Source organism: Drosophila suzukii, chromosome 2R (assembly GCF_043229965.1).
Source record: "Drosophila suzukii chromosome 2R, CBGP_Dsuzu_IsoJpt1.0, whole genome shotgun sequence".
Taxonomy (NCBI): domain Eukaryota; kingdom Metazoa; phylum Arthropoda; class Insecta; order Diptera; family Drosophilidae; genus Drosophila; species Drosophila suzukii.
Genome location: NC_092081.1, coordinates 4827697 through 4843293, shown reverse-complemented (window position 1 = coordinate 4843293; position 15597 = coordinate 4827697). Strand labels below are relative to the sequence as shown.

Genomic DNA, 15597 nt, shown 5'->3' with positions numbered 1-15597 from the left:
ACTTCCCTACTTGAAAGCCATGAATCTATGCCTCGACTTGTCTTTTAAAAACCTTAACAAGTCCCACTTTGTTTTTCTCCGTGCAGGCAGTTCCCTCGTTAATGTGCTCAAATATGAGTTTCAATATTTGCGCTCAAGAGGACGAGGATGCGACGGGATTGGGGCGGGCCTGGGGAACATGGCATAACTGAGCCGGCATGCCTTGGCAAACTGTTGAAATATACACGAGCCACCGGCGAAACAATAGCTGAGTGACGCCGGGTGGTGCCGAGTGGGTGGGTTGTGCAACTGGGTGGTGCATGAGTGCAGCAGTTGGAGACGCAGAAACAAACAAGCGAACCGACGAAAGTACGAGCGTGCAGCGAAACAAACAACGAGGAACGTGGATAAAGTTAAGTGCACGTGTGCATTATTTTAATGCCACCTGAAGGAGTTTGGCTGCCATTGCCATCGCACTAAGCGGGAAAAGGAGCAGGATCTGGAGCAGGAGCTGGAGTGGAGCCTACACTCCCGACCATCCCCGCAAAGGAGTTGGCTTAGGGAGTCCTGCATTTGACATGCAACATATGTTGCCGTCTGCTCCGCGAACTGCTCCAGAAGTTGTTGCATGGAAAATGAATGCTTAATGTCGCACAAGGACTCCCTCGGCTGCAGGGAGGGGTTGGGGCTCAGAAGGGGGCTTAGGTGGGAGGTGCAGAAGAGGTTCCTTGTCTGCGACATCATTCTGCGTAAAGGTAATTGCTTTTGTTGCGGCACAAATGAAATCAACACCGCAAGGACGGTGTCCCTTTCCCTTTGATTAGATTTAGTTTAGCATCGCCGCCAGCTGCGCACATTATTATGCAACAAATCAAATACATGAATGTAATTTCCAATTCAGGAGCTTAGGTATTCCCTTTCACCCCACAATATTCCTCTTTTCAATGGCGGCACTGTACCGTGAAAGCCGATGATTTTCCGGTTTATTAACAGACACACCCAGAGGTGCGATGACTTTAATATATACTTGTTTCTCGTCTAAAGAAGTGCCCTTGTGGTTATTTAGGTCGTCGAAGAAAAATTTAAGATTTGTTTTCCAATGAATATTCGGTAATTGATTGAATTACTGAATTCATCTTCAGGCAAAACAGAACGGTTCTATAAGTATTGAATTTTAGGATGGCCTTTTCTTTCGCCATTAATTTATGTATGAAGAAACAAAAGATATAATAAGGTCACTACTATTGGAAAGGTACAATTTGAAATGGGAGAATACTTATCTGTTTTGGGTGGAAAACTATTCGAATTCTTCAATTAATTCTATGATTTGGTATGGATATGAAGTTCAGTTGGGGAAGGAACTCCCTCATATCAACTAGAATTGTTTTGAAATGGTTCCACTTTATTCTTAAATTAACTTACTATTTGCCTGTAACATGTTATACCAAAAACTGACTAGAAAATCTCCCTTTATTTTTACAAGGCCACCGATGCTTTGCTTGTTATTCAGCGCGCAACCCTTTTGCCTGAGGAAACGCCAATGGCATCCCTAGATCATCCTGCAGCCAGGATCCAGCATCCAGCATCCAGCATCAACCTTGACTAAAGGCTTTGTGAGCCGAAATTGGTGTCGCCGTGGCACCGCTGGCTGTACAGATTGTCCGTGGACTTTCGGGGCTTTGAGGGGGCGGTACGTGCATTGAAAATTCATAATATTTGGCACACCGTGGCAGGGCTTTTCGGGGGCGCACTGGGAGGGGGCGTGGTACTGCGCGTGCTGCATGGTTAAAATGCGAAATATATGCACATTTTATGATTTTTCTAGCGCCAAGTCCTGGCAAATGCAACTCGATTTATGCCGAAGCGTGGCCTGCCATCCTGCGCAGACATTTCTATATCTATATCTATACCTCTTGTATGTAGGTGCGTGCGGATTGGAACGTGGGCTATGTGCATTGTTGATTGGAATGCATATTGTATTTGATTATTGACGAACGAGCAGGTGGAGCCCTTTCAAGGGGAACAATAAGAGGGCTCAGTGGTCGAAGGGCAGTCTGACAAAAGCTGCTAGGCAACAAAAATGTCGGTGTAAATGCAGAACAACGGAAATCGTAGACTTCGGGTTTGATTTCCCTTTCACTCGATCTTATTTAATAGTCATTTGATTCCAATAGCATAGATTCTCTCAACAAGACAGACTTGCCATGAAATGTTGTTTACACAAGCAGTGAAGTCGTTGATATTTAGATTAAATTATATCTATAGTTCATTCCCATTTAAATATAAAGAACACTATTGTATTTAAGGTTTGCTAATGAAACTGTGCAAATAAAATACCAAGACATGGTATCCTGGATAAGAAGTTCACAAGGAGAGCATAACTTGTCAATTAATAAAATATTTATATAAGAAAACCGAAGAGAATCGATAATATTTTGTTTCGTATATAAAGATGTAGTTGTATAATACAATTATTTGGAATTCAAAAGTAATGGGTAAAATAGGTACTTACATAAATAAAATTATATTTATGTGCTTTTGAAAAACCTAGAAAGACCTTGTAAATTTGTAAACAACTATCATAGTAATATGAATATATTACAAAGTGTTTCGTATGGGAAAACATAGATAGCAATCAGCTATTATTAAGTTGCAGCTTAGCGAGTGGGTTCAGTTTGTACTCGTGCCCCATCAGGTGAAAATTCGGCCAGCTGAGCTCCCTTGGTTAAGGTTAAATGTTGATTAAATTTTATGCATAAGCCGCGCCCCCACATGACAGTGGTGGGATGTGGGGGAATCCCGGTGGGTGGGTGGTGCAGCTTCTTTGAGTGCACTGTTGGCTGGCATCAAATAATTTATGCAACAATGGCTGCAATAACGGCTCTGGCAGCGGCAGAGCTTGAGCTCCAACCGGCTCCAGTTGCCGGATTCCTGGCAAGCGAGTACACAAAGTGCAATTTGCCATGAACACTGGACCACTCGGCTTGCCCCTTGCCCCCTCCGCAGTCGCCCCTCGGGCAGCGACACCCCGGCTAACCCACTAATAGTACGCCTCATAAAAGTTTTATGCGCCGGAATACTTTCCCAGCCCTTTTCCACCAGCCAAAGCCGAGGCCAGCCATACGCCCACCCACTGCAGCCCAAACTCAATCCAAGGCGAAGGCAAGAATTGGCCATTTTTTCGTTTTGGGCCAGGGGAGCTGGCTGAGTGGAAGTGATGTAAGTTGAGCCATCAGCCCAGTCACACCCGGAGTGCGACCCAAGGCGCTCGGGGCTGACTTTAAGGTCAGCCTCACATAACAAATGTCGGGCGATATTTCCCCGGAATGCCGGCAGATGAAAACTTTCCTCATTTGCACTTCAATTACAAAGGCGGTGGGCGGTAGGGCGGAGTGGATGTGCTGGTGAGAAATGTGCGGACATTTGAAAATCAATGAAGTGCGTCTATTGGCCAGGAAGGAAGTCCAACTTAAATTCTGGCTGCATTGTAGTCAAAAATTTATAAACGCTCCAAGGTGGCTGCTGCAAGTGCTCTCCGCCTGCCCGGCCATTCCCATTGCCGTTTGCCATTGTCCGCCGCCCGGCAAAAAGTTTTGGCTCTTGGATTCGGACCCCGACATGGACACGGTGCAGTTGCCTTGCGGCATATGTGTTTTTGGCTCCATTATTATTTTTTGGTCCTACTTTTTTGTATTCCAAATTAATGGCATGCGAAAATTTTCTGGGAATTTCCATAAATTTGCACGTGGACTTTTGTGTGCAAAAGTTCTTTGCTTTTGCCAAACTTATAATCTAATTGCGCCCTCACGTTTATTTTTACCCGTACTATATATGCATACCTATATATATGGAGGTACAGGTATGTGCCGGTGGGAGTGCGGAATAATTTTTGGAACTTTAACATAAGCACGGCCAGTGTTACACCCAAATTGCTGCAGAAACTTTGTAACGGAGTCTGCAAATTTAATTTGAGCAGGACAAAAGGTGAGTGCTATTAATTTTTAATAGACTATCTGCACAAAGTTTTAATTAAATCATATCTTCCAAGTGGAGATTACATAGACCGATATGCAACTATAGTTTTCCCTAGTATTTGTCATTCACGATAACGCTTAAACAAGTACATATATTTATATTTTAAGAGTTTTTTTCTTTTTGTTCTCTAAATATAGTTGGTAAATTTAAGTGTGGCACAAAGCGGTTTTCGCTAGGAAAACTTTAAATTTCAAACAAAATATTCATGAATTGAAATATTATATACCTGCTATGGTTTAACGACTGTTTATAAATTCTGCAGCAAACGTGGCCAACTTTTTGCTGCCCAACATTTTAAATTTGGTTAGGCTAGAGAATATTTTTATGAAGTATTTTCTGGTAAACCATGACCCTGGACCAAACCGCGGATACGTGGGGGTATATGGAGGTTAGACCTCCCTCATTTGGGTAAAAAAGTATATGTAACATATTTTAATTCAACCAATTTTTTGTCTATACCCTATCACAACCAAATTCTGGATCCGCCACTGGCCCAGTCAAATGTGTAATTTAAATAAAATTATACAAATTATTAACTAAGTAAATTGGTTAAACATTTTGGACATTATTCTTGATCGACTGCTTACTCCCATGAGTATACCCTGCATAAAATACTAGGTAGACAAACAGCAGATAAATAGCAGACAGTCGCTCTTTGGAATAAATCAAATAAATGTAATTCGAACTTAATTGAATTATTAGGCATTTGTCCACATTTCCCTTCGGCTAATTGCAGCAATAATGTCGCACGTGCCTCCCACCAACACCCACCCACGCCTGGTATGCCCAAATACCTTGGACTGGGGCACAGACACATGTCATTTGTGAAAGCCAAGACGAAGATTCCATTACAAAACCATGGGTGGGGTTAGGGGGGAGGGAGGGGGTAAAAGGGGGTTTCGGGCAGCACTCACACAAGTATCCACAATTATGACAAACATGTCATGTGACGACCGACCTTTCGCCACTCCAACAACAACTCGCAGGCACTAACAAGCTCAACCCAACTTCTACTGCCCCAGCATCCCGAGCTTGGCTTGGTTTTTTCCTTATTTTATTTTATTTTTTATGCAGGGTACTCAAACAAACCAAGGGTATATTGGGACCTTAAGTGGCTAAAGTGGGTAAAACTTAATTGGGCTCAAAATAAAACATTGCAAATATTATGATAAAATATTATTATATTCACTAAGTCTTGAAAAACTGATAAGATAAAGTTATAATAAGGGGATTTCTTTCGCATTTAAATACCACAAAAAGATAAAGCTTCAATAACTTGAAAAATATATACCTAATTCATAGGATCATTGGGACTAGTCCTGAGAAGGTTATAACATGATGTTCTTATGAGTGCACCCAAGCGAGGGACTTAAGACATGTTCTGGGTATCCTCAAGTCTAGAAGGCCCTTTTTTTTCTCCTTCTGCACCCCCCATGGCCTCACACACACACTTGCCATTGTCACAGCTCATGGCGCGTAATTAACTAAACAAACGTCATTAGGCGTGTGCGCGTGTGTGCGTGGGCCTTGGGCCTTGGGCCCCGGAATGTATGCTACACATATAGTGAGTGGTAGCCATGGAGCCTCTTGATGTCTGGGAAAAATTCCTGAGAAGGACCAAGCGAAGCGGGCCAAATGAAAATCGCTGTCATCAAATGTAGCGCAATTCCTTGAGTGATTACAATTACAGCAAAAGCAGCGGCAGAGCATTCAAAGTGATTGCTAGACGACAATGCAGCAGCCGAAAACGAGGCTGAAACAAAAAGGAATTCATTTCACATCGCTTTGCCTGCAGTGGAGATACAGCCCCGTTTTCCAACTCCACCCCCAGGTTTTCCTTTTCCGCCCACTCTGGCTCCTTGGAGCAATAAACTGCGCTAAATTCAGCTCAGCCCGGCGATGCTGTTGCTGCTATTGTTTTGCAAATTGCTGACAATAAATGTTGGCAGCGACAGGGACGGCAGATGTGGGAGTGGGACAGGTGCTGGGCGAGGGGGAGGGGGCCCGCATTTAAATTTCACTAGTAGAATTCCGTAGGTGCAATGAGCAGGAAACAGCAGGAATGTGTGCCACTGTGTGTGCAAATGTGTGTACGTACTTGTGTGGCGCCCCCGGTGACAAATTCATTTGTATTTATTACTTAAATTAATTGCAGCCCCCAGAAAAAGGCGAACCCGACGAGGGGGGAATTCAATTGAGTGGGTGGGCCGAAGATAAAGCATACAGAGGGTTTTCGAAGGGGTTTCAGGGTGTAGGTCTTGGTAAGGATCTATGGAATCCGAAACTCTGTGACTCTGAATAGCAAAACAGTTGGATATTGTTTGAGCTGTATTGTTAGAAGATGTCAAAGTAAGTTCAAGTCAAATTACAATTGGTACGATGATAAACATCCATCTGAATTTCTGCTTATTGCTTATTGATTTGTTGACTGTCTTCGCTATTGTAAATATTTTACAATACATTAAAAATTGGTCAGTTACAGATAGTTATTATACTCCGTATAAGTAAGAAGCAGTTTTTTTTATCAATTACGGATTTAAGATACTTGGAAAAATTAGTTGATTAGGTGCTCATCAATTGGAAAACATAATAGAAAAGTAGATAACTTGATCCAAAAAAAAAAGCAACTGCTTAAAATATGAATAGATATCCCTACATACAATAGGCAAAAAACTTTTCTTAGGACTTTAATCACTCAGCTAAGCTTTCCTAACTCCAAGACTGTAAGTCGAACTAGTTTAAGTAACTCTAAGTCACCAGAACCCGTATCTTTCTGATCCCAGCTGATAGTTCGAGTTTTGGAAGTTCGCTATTAGTTATATTATATGGACTGGCTACTCACATATGACGGTCAGCTTGGCGTTGGCCCGGATCGCACTGTTGAGCCGCGCCGGACCCACCTGGCACTGGTAGTCGGCGTCGTCGTTGATCGAGGCGTTCGAGATGCGCAGGTTGTAGATGCCCTGCTTGCGGTCGCCCAGCACGGAGTAGCGCGGGTAGCCGGGGATCACCGCCGAGAAGCCCAGCGCGAACCCGTCCTTGGTCCACTGGACGGCGCCGGCCACGTTGGCCACCTCGCAGCGCATCATGGCCTCGGCTCCTTCCAGGACCTGCAGGTCGTGCGGCGTGGTCCGGAACTTCTGCTGCTGGGCGTGGCTGGGGGCGGGGGCGCTGGCCAGGATGACGATGACAGCTGAAAGGGAGCAAAAAGAGGGAGGGTGATTCATTAGCAATGCACTTAATTAATTGTCCTCGCGGCCATTTGTTGTCTCCGGTCTGTGCGTCCGCTGGGTCCCCTATTAAAAACGTGACTTTCAATGACAGCGCCGTATGATGAATTATGAAATATGTGTTTACTCAAAGTCCGCGATCCCAGAGCTCATGGCCCATGGCCCGGAGTCCTGAGTCCGGAGCCCCAAGTCCAAAGCCCAGTCAAAGCGAATCCCGACCGCAATAAAACAGGACATTCCGCAAAGCTCTTCCCGCCGGAGCCCCGGGCTCCGCGCCGAACTTTGACCGTTTCCAGCTGCCTTAAAAAAGAACTGGGCAAAAACTTGGCCAGAGCCCCTGCGTTCGGTTCTTTTTTAATGAAAAACAAACACATTTCCCGGACCCAAAACGAAAAAGCGCGTTTGCCGTGCCACAAAAGCCAATTGTGGGTGTGGTCCGTATCCGTAGTCCGTAGTCCGCAGTCCGTGGTCCTCAGTCCGTCGTCCTCTGTCCGTTGTCCGCTGTCCGTGGTCCCCTGTCCGTGTCTGTTTGCCAAGACACATTGCAGACTGCTGCAGTTGTGGAGTTCATTTCTTGCCGCCGAAACTATTAAATTGTGCGAGTTGGCGGTGGAAAAAGGGGAGCGGGGGCGGTGGCATGGCTTTTCCCGAGGCAGTCGCGCATCTAAAATCAACAAAAGCATTTAACGCGACGGTCGTCAGTCGAGGCAGTTGCAGCTGCACTTGTTTTTAGTGTCCTAAAACCCCCCAAAAAAGCTTTTCCACCCCGCCCACTGGCGTCCCGTGAAACGAGCATTTTATTCGCGCTTTCATAAATTTTCCAGCAGAGACTATTTCTTGTGCCCGCCCGGGCTCTGTTTATTTATAAGCAACGAAATGCAGTTTTAAATCTGGGCACGCCACTCTCCCTTTCCCCGCCGGCACTTTCTCGCTGAGGGAAAAAGTGGAAATAAAATAAAACTTAGCTCTGGCGCTACCAACTGGCAATGATTAATATGGCCAGCAATTTGCATACGCATCATGTCTGCAGGGGGATGGGGCTGGTTAAAATGGGATGCGATGGGGTGGGGGTGGGATGGCACTGTAGGACAGAAATGAATTTTAAATAAGAAAAATATCACAGAGCAGCCGGGTTAGGAACTCATTCGTTGCCAAACTCTTTACGATTTCATTATTTTCCCTTTTCGTACATAATTTGTTTGGCAAGGAATGTGGAAGGAACAAGCCGGGAATCAACAACAATTTACCCATCCCCCGCCCCTGGGTCGATGTTGTTGTTGTTGTCGTTGTCGAACAGCCAGCAGCATTACGGGCAATTTATATAAATTTCGTTGTTACAGGAGGGGGCATCTGTCAGACCCAGACGAGAGCTAGCTCCCAAAAACCGAACCCTTGCCAGGATGCCAGTGTGCCAGGAGCAGCCCCAGCAGACAAGGATCAACGTAACCTTCGGCCTGTCGCAAATTTTTGCCTATTTCCCCGCACGCACACACCACATACACACACACACATGTGGGGCTTGGAAAGTTCATAGTTGAGTACATTTTTACCTCGTTCTGGAGGCGAAAGTCCTTGGCTCCCCCGCCTGGCTGTGTGCGAATTCTCGCTGTTTTCATCGCTCGGCGTTGTCTCATATTTTTCAAGCGAAAAATTTTAATAAAGCAAATTCCTATTTTACGGCCTTATGCCCCACTAAAAACGACGAGGCCAAAAATTAAGCGTGACGCCCCATCCCCAGTGCCATTCTCGCCGAAATCCTCTTCATTCCATACGTCATACGCAGTGTGGTCCCCGGAAATAGTCGAAATGGAAATTCACATGCAACAAGCTGGCGTTGCTGGAGCAAGAGGAAGACTGACAGCCGAAAGTGCGAAAAGGATTTAAATGCTTTAGGCGTCGCCTTTTGACCTGCCCTCCACCGAATATGACCCCTCCTCGTCCACCCTTCGACTCCCAGGAACGTCAAGTGCCATTGTCGAATTTCTGTGTCTCCGCCCGGGGATGAGGGCCAAAACGTGCGTGGTTTTTAGTGTCGCGTTCTCTTGATTGTTTTCCAAGCTGGGGCTGAAACAACAACGCATCCACATCCACATCCCCGGCCAGAGAGACACATGAGGACAGCAACAAATCCCGGCCAGATCCCCAAAAAAGGGTTGGCCGGGTCTTATTTTACGAGCGGGGGACTATCAGTGTTATTGTTATGACTGAAATTTGATGGCCCCGACCGCTTTTCGGGCAGAGTGATGTATGTGTGTCCGTGGCCCAAGTCTTCCGTCCTCCTGCTGCCCCAGATTTCCAGATTCGTTTCACTCTGTTATCTTGGCCAAGCAGCCGGAGCTGATTAAGCAGCCGGGGATCGGATTAACCATGGGCTGGCGGGACACCTGAGTGGGCCGCCTCCGATTCCCAGAACCCCCAACCTCCGAAGGAACACTTTCACACATGCAGCACTTAAGTTTTATTTGTTTTTGCTTTAAATGCTCGCACGTATTCGGGATTTGTCGGGTCGGTCGAAGGCCTCCAGGGTTGCCAAGCAGCGTTTTGGGGCCTTGCGAAATTCCCGACGCGTATTAATTTGACGATTATTATTTCCGCTCACACACACGCAGCTTTAACTTTGCTTTATGGTTATGGTGCACGGAGGAAAATCTAGGAATTCTTTATGTTCCATTTAAATCTATATTTTACATTTCACAAGAGTAGTCCTGCAGATCATTTACTCTGCTTGGATAGCATAGCAATAACATTCCTTTTTTTGGCATCATATATAAAAACCCGATAGCTTAGAACTGTACAGTTAAATTTGGCATTAGATATTTTATGTTTTCGACTATTTAGTATGGTTCATTGTTTCTTCAGAACTGATAGCCCAGTAGTCTATGTCATAGTCCCGCCCAGTATAACTCTATACTAGTTCTTTTAAAATGTTTAAGGGCATTCTAGAATACCAACAATTCCAAAGCAACTAAAAGAACAAATACTAGACATACAGAATATTTCTTATTACTATGTACATGTTTGAGGACTTTCCATAAATATTATGTACAATATTATGTAACTAAATAAAGGACATATGTTGTATCAAATCAAACATTACCTATTTAAACATTTTCTTAACAATGCCTACTTCCCTACTCTTGTGTAAGGCCATTTAACTTTTGACTTGATGTGCTAAAATAACAATAATAAAGGTATATTGCGTCATGGCTTTTTCTTGGTGTACTCAGGGAGCCTCCTACTTTTTCGGTGGGCGTGGCCGCACGTAAGCTGCCAGAAAAATAAGAAAAAATTAGCGCTGCTTCAGCATATTGTCGTAGCACATCCGCTCCGGCGACTCCAGCTCGGAGCTGGAAACTAGAAAACGGTAGCTGGGAGCTGGGAGCTGCCACCATCAATCGAACATCCGTGGCACCTTTCGCCGGCGCATCCTTTTTGGCTTGGGCTCCGGGCCTGGCTGGCTGCCACGCCCCCTTGTCAGCAACGTGCCTGGCATTTGCATGGCAGGGAATACAAGCTGTCAAAGTCGGAGGCGAATGTTTTATAACGATTTTCGGGGTGCTGCAGTTGGCAGCGTTTGCTCAAATACGATATAACAATAGTCGGGTGGTGAATGCTGCATGGGGCATGGTGCACAGAGCATGACGCATGCCACATGCCAAGTCATCCTGCAGTGGCTACGTGCTCCTCCTTAGCCTCCTTATCGCCGACATCCACCATTTGGGGATTAACTAATTGAATTTGCAAGTCGCAAGCGCTCCGCTTTATTGCGGTTCTGTGTGTTCCTGTCTTCGATTGACAGGACTTCGATTAGGGAGCGCTGAAGGTCTGGGCAGACACTTTGGGCAGCGGAGCGCAGATCTGTCCGGCGATTCTAATGAGAATCCAACTTAGATTGCTGCGGCAGGGGCAACAAATTGCAATTACTGGCAACACTTTGCCGCACCGCGGGAGGCCGCTCCCCGGCCCCAAACTCCAGCTCCAACTACATCTCCATTAACAATGCGGCAGGTCCTGGAGGAGCAGGAGTGGCAGGAGTGGCAGCCACGGCAACGGCGGCAGGGGCAACAACAAGCGCCGTAAATGGTAATCACCCAGCAACATTATTAACTTCATCAAGGCGAGCGTTATTAAAACCGAGTAAGAGGCCCTGGCGCCACCTGCTGGTCGGCATGGCAACTCTACTCCACTCGCGCCACCTGCCGACCCAAGGACTCCCAGGACCTCCAGGACCTCCAGGCCTGCCGCAGGACCAAGTTCGCGGACCCGCAGCGCAGAAAAAAACAAGTACTAGATAATTTGCAGCTTGCGTAGAGAGTAAATTCTTGTTAATAGTGCAACAAATTCGCATTTATAGAAGCGCATTAAATTGCAGAGTGACTGTAAAACTGTAATTAAGTTGGAAAATAATTTAACCGGTCCTTGCGGCATGGATTTTGTGGCAACTGGGATTGGCGAAGCGTAGAAAATGTCTTCTAGATTTCGGTAACCAGCACTGGTTATCAATATTATTTTAATTGGGAAAGGGAAAACTTTATAACAAAAGGATCCAAACATAAAAGTAACCAAAAGTTGGAAATTAAGATGCTCAAATTGGTCTGCAGAGTGTTAAGGGTTTCGTAAGCGCCCAATGAAAATGATTGAAATCAAATTTAAGAGCAGTAAAAATACATTACAACTATAAATCGAAATACTTCTAAATAAAACCATACGAACGTCATGAAATTATCGTTCAAAAATACATGTTTGCTGATAAAAACTTTGAATATATTGCGTAAGCACCAATCTAATGTTCTGTACATTAGGCAGATGCAATAAATATATTTCCCAGAGCCGTAAAACCAACAGCGGCCAGCGGTAAAAAACCCTGAATATACTAAACCCAAACGGGACAAATGATGAAATATATAGCAACTAACCCATATTTGTAACCCATTCATTCTGTTTCCCTGCCACTCCTGACATCTGACCGACAGCCAGAAAGTATTCAACACTGGGGTTTTCCCAGCGAATTGGTTGATTACTTTTTTGGTGGTGGGCGGTGGGTGGTGGGTGGTTGTTGGTGGGGAAATTGCGCCATGACAAGTGCGAACTTTTGCTTGGATTTTTGGCCACTGCTGCAATTGAAATGCTGTGAGAACTGCGAAGCTGCAAAAGTTGTTGACGAGTGAAGTGTGGTGAGTGTTGGTGGTGGTTCTGTTGCAGCGTCAAGTGGTTGGTCAGCATTAGGATCGGATCGGAGGAGGGGCAGGGGTAACCTGTTGCCGGCTCAGTTGTTGGTCGTTGCTCTGGGCCCTAATTGTTGGCCGATTCCCAGGCCCAAACACACGCAATTGCTGTTGCGTAGGTGAGTAGCCCCAATTAAGCGACGGAGCGGGGGGATCTCGGCTCCAAGTCTTTCGCCCTCTTGACTTGCGGTTCGCCGCCGGTGGGAACTTTTAACCCATTGTTTTCGGGTTGACCTCCCAGCAATTGCGACATGGATGCAAAGCACATACCGCTGCACTTCACTGGCTGCGCAGCACATCCTTGCCCCTAAGTGGCTGGTATCCAGGGAACGTGGAGTTTCCCAATCAGTTCCAAGCACCATTTGAATTAAACGACAACTCGAGAGCCAGCATAAAAAACACACACCAGAGGAAAAATGGCAGACTCTAAGAGATTGCCACCCAGTACGCTTGATTTATTTATAACACATGCTACGCATCGCATCAACTTATGGAATTCGCAAAATCACAAGAAGCCAATAGCAACCACGCTGTCGGTGGGTAGGTTTTTCTCCTTTTCGGGGGGTTGCGGGGGCACAAACGACATAAAAAGCGACATCATCCAATCAATTTATGCGCCAATGTCTCCTGGGCGGCGGACCCAAGTGGGTTAGATATTGGAAAACGGATAATTGGAAGTGCTGGCTGGGGGCGGAGGCTTTCGGGATTTTCCTTTACTTTGATGGGTTTTTCGTAATATTATCTTTAAAAAATCATTTCGGTAAGAATCGAAATTGAAGTGAAAATAGAAGGCGAACCGAAAAAGGATTCCTTTTCCAATAATGCGTGCGTGTTGGGGGGTGGTAATTGGGAACATTTTGCCAGGGAAATGACCATCATCATCATGGCCAGCATCGTTATGAAACTGAGGCGAATTAGGGACCTGGCCGAGACAATTCCCCAGTTGCCATTGTAAACGCTTGCAAAGTTATTTGCTGTCCATTTCCAAACATTAAACCAGAGTGACTTGAATAAATTTCATATTTGAAAGCCCCGAACAGACACAGCAACACATTTCGGCCAGACCGAAATATCCGTTGCCCAAATAAACTCACATGGCTAATACAAGGCGGTGTGTGTGGTGTGGTGTGGCTCTTTCCAGCCTTGAGGTGGGTCAAACCTACGGAATATCCTGCTCCTGGAGAGTGCTGTCCGTGTGTGTGCCTGTGCGGACATAAACCAAAAATTCCTATACGCTGATGCAGCAAATTTCCGGACCGAGTGAAAGTGGTGCGTGGTGCGACAGTGGTGCCACCACCCCGCCACCACGCCCCTCGAATGTTATCTCCGGGAGCCAATGGCCACTCAAGAAGAATGTCCCCGTACCCCCAACCTGCTCCGAACTCGGCAGCATTCTCGGAAGCAAATTTCATTCTCGAATATTCATATATTTTCTTCAACTATGGTAAGCCCCTCTCCCCCCTCTGCACATTTTTTCCCCCTTTGATATTTTTGAAGTCGGAGCCTGAGAATCGAGTATGCGACAGTTGCTTCATTACCGAGGGCAAAACTATTCCTGGAGAGCCATCGCAGCCCCTCTGCAGACAAGTCCCAGAAGTTATGGGCAGAAATAAATGCAAAGTCGGCGCAATTCAACTTTAAAATGCAGTTCGACTCGGATATTTCGACTTTAGTTCAAGCAGAGCATGTAAGGATTGCCATTGCCTGAAAAAAAGGTTTTGATTTACCAGCAAAAAGTCTTTCCTTTAAATTTGAGTAAGCATTTTATGGATAAATTTTGGACACAAAGCAAAATAAAATACCAATTATTTTCCCAGTTTTTACCAAATAACTAGAAAACGTCAACAACTTAAACACGCAGAAAAACAGCTAATTAACTTTTTAGTGAAAGCATGTCAACCTTTAAAATACCAATAACAAAATAATCAATACAATACGAAATGTTGCAGTTTGTTTAAGCTAACAAAAAAGACTAAAATAAACGTGGTTTGTTATTTTAGTTAAAAACAATATGACTAATCTATTTACTCACATATGTTTTTTGTTGTATTAAATTTATATCAGTTCAGTTATCTTAGGGTCAGAATATCTGGGTATGCAGTCTCCACCTTTGCAGACATACTTTGGGTATATAGAGGCAGTCGAAGGGAATTTGCACTTCCCGATTTCGGGTGGAATACTCCTCCTTTGTTCTGCGGTGCACGGGGTTGGGATGGTATTGTATGGGATGGTATTGAATGGTGGGATGCGATGAGTGGCTAAGTGGTGCAGGGTGAAGCGGCGGAGGACTTCGGCTGGGCAGACATGAGCGGGCAAATTAGAAGCTGAGACACGGACTGCCAGTGGCTGCCTGGATCGGGATCTTCATCCACATTGGCAGCCGAGTGTTTGCCGGCTTATTGTTTGGCTTAATTGCCGTTTGAACTGCGGACGCGTGTGTCGCACTCGCACTCCTGCTCCTGCTCCTGCTCTCACTGCTATTCGCAATCGCATCGGCACATGCACCTCCATTTGCATTCGCACTGGCGTTGGGCATTGTTTGGCCAAGACAGCAACACAGCCGCCCTGTTGGCACAACAATGCCTCTGCCTTCTGGGGCTGCTGGTATGCTGGGGTTAGGCAAAACACTCGAATTACCGGCCGAGGGGATGAGGAATGCAAATGCTTTCTTGCTCGTGGAATAATGTTTGCGCAATCGAATGACAAAGCCCCGGTGATCAGGGGCTTCGGGGTCCAATGAAGCATGTCTGCGCATGAAACCCGATATTTCCAAGGAGGCGGAGGAGCGCAGGAGAACCCTGCGCTTCCCAGCGAAATTGTTGCAAAGGAAAACGAATTTTCCCCTGTCGCAATTAAACCAAGTGAAGTCGTTAAAGTTAAAGTTAAAGTTAAAGTTTTCCCAGCAGCGGCCAAATGCCGCGTCACAGATTTCCCGGCGCGCCAAAGAGAGACAGAGAAGGAAAAGTCGCCGGAGCGGAACCACACGTCAACCGGCCAACTGGACGCCCATCTCGCATCCACACCAGGCCAAACCGAACCGAACCAGAGGTGTGTGCAAAGGTGACTCTGGGAGGATTACTGAAGCGTGCATTGGACATGGACGACCACCAGAAGTTCACACGCTGCAG

The 15597-nt window shown here is 45.7% G+C and overlaps 1 protein-coding gene across 3 annotated transcripts in view; it reads right to left on the bottom strand.

Moving 5' to 3' along the window:
- The window catches only part of sns (sticks and stones), a 62596-nt gene that overhangs the window by 41155 nt on the left and 5844 nt on the right, over positions 1-15597 (bottom strand). For all 3 annotated transcript variants that reach the window (XM_036813914.3, XM_036813912.3, XM_036813913.3), the window contains exon 2: positions 6857-7207. In XM_036813914.3, coding sequence (XP_036669809.2) covers positions 6857-7207 — 351 coding nt within the window. The remainder of the gene's footprint in view (positions 1-6856; positions 7208-15597) is intronic.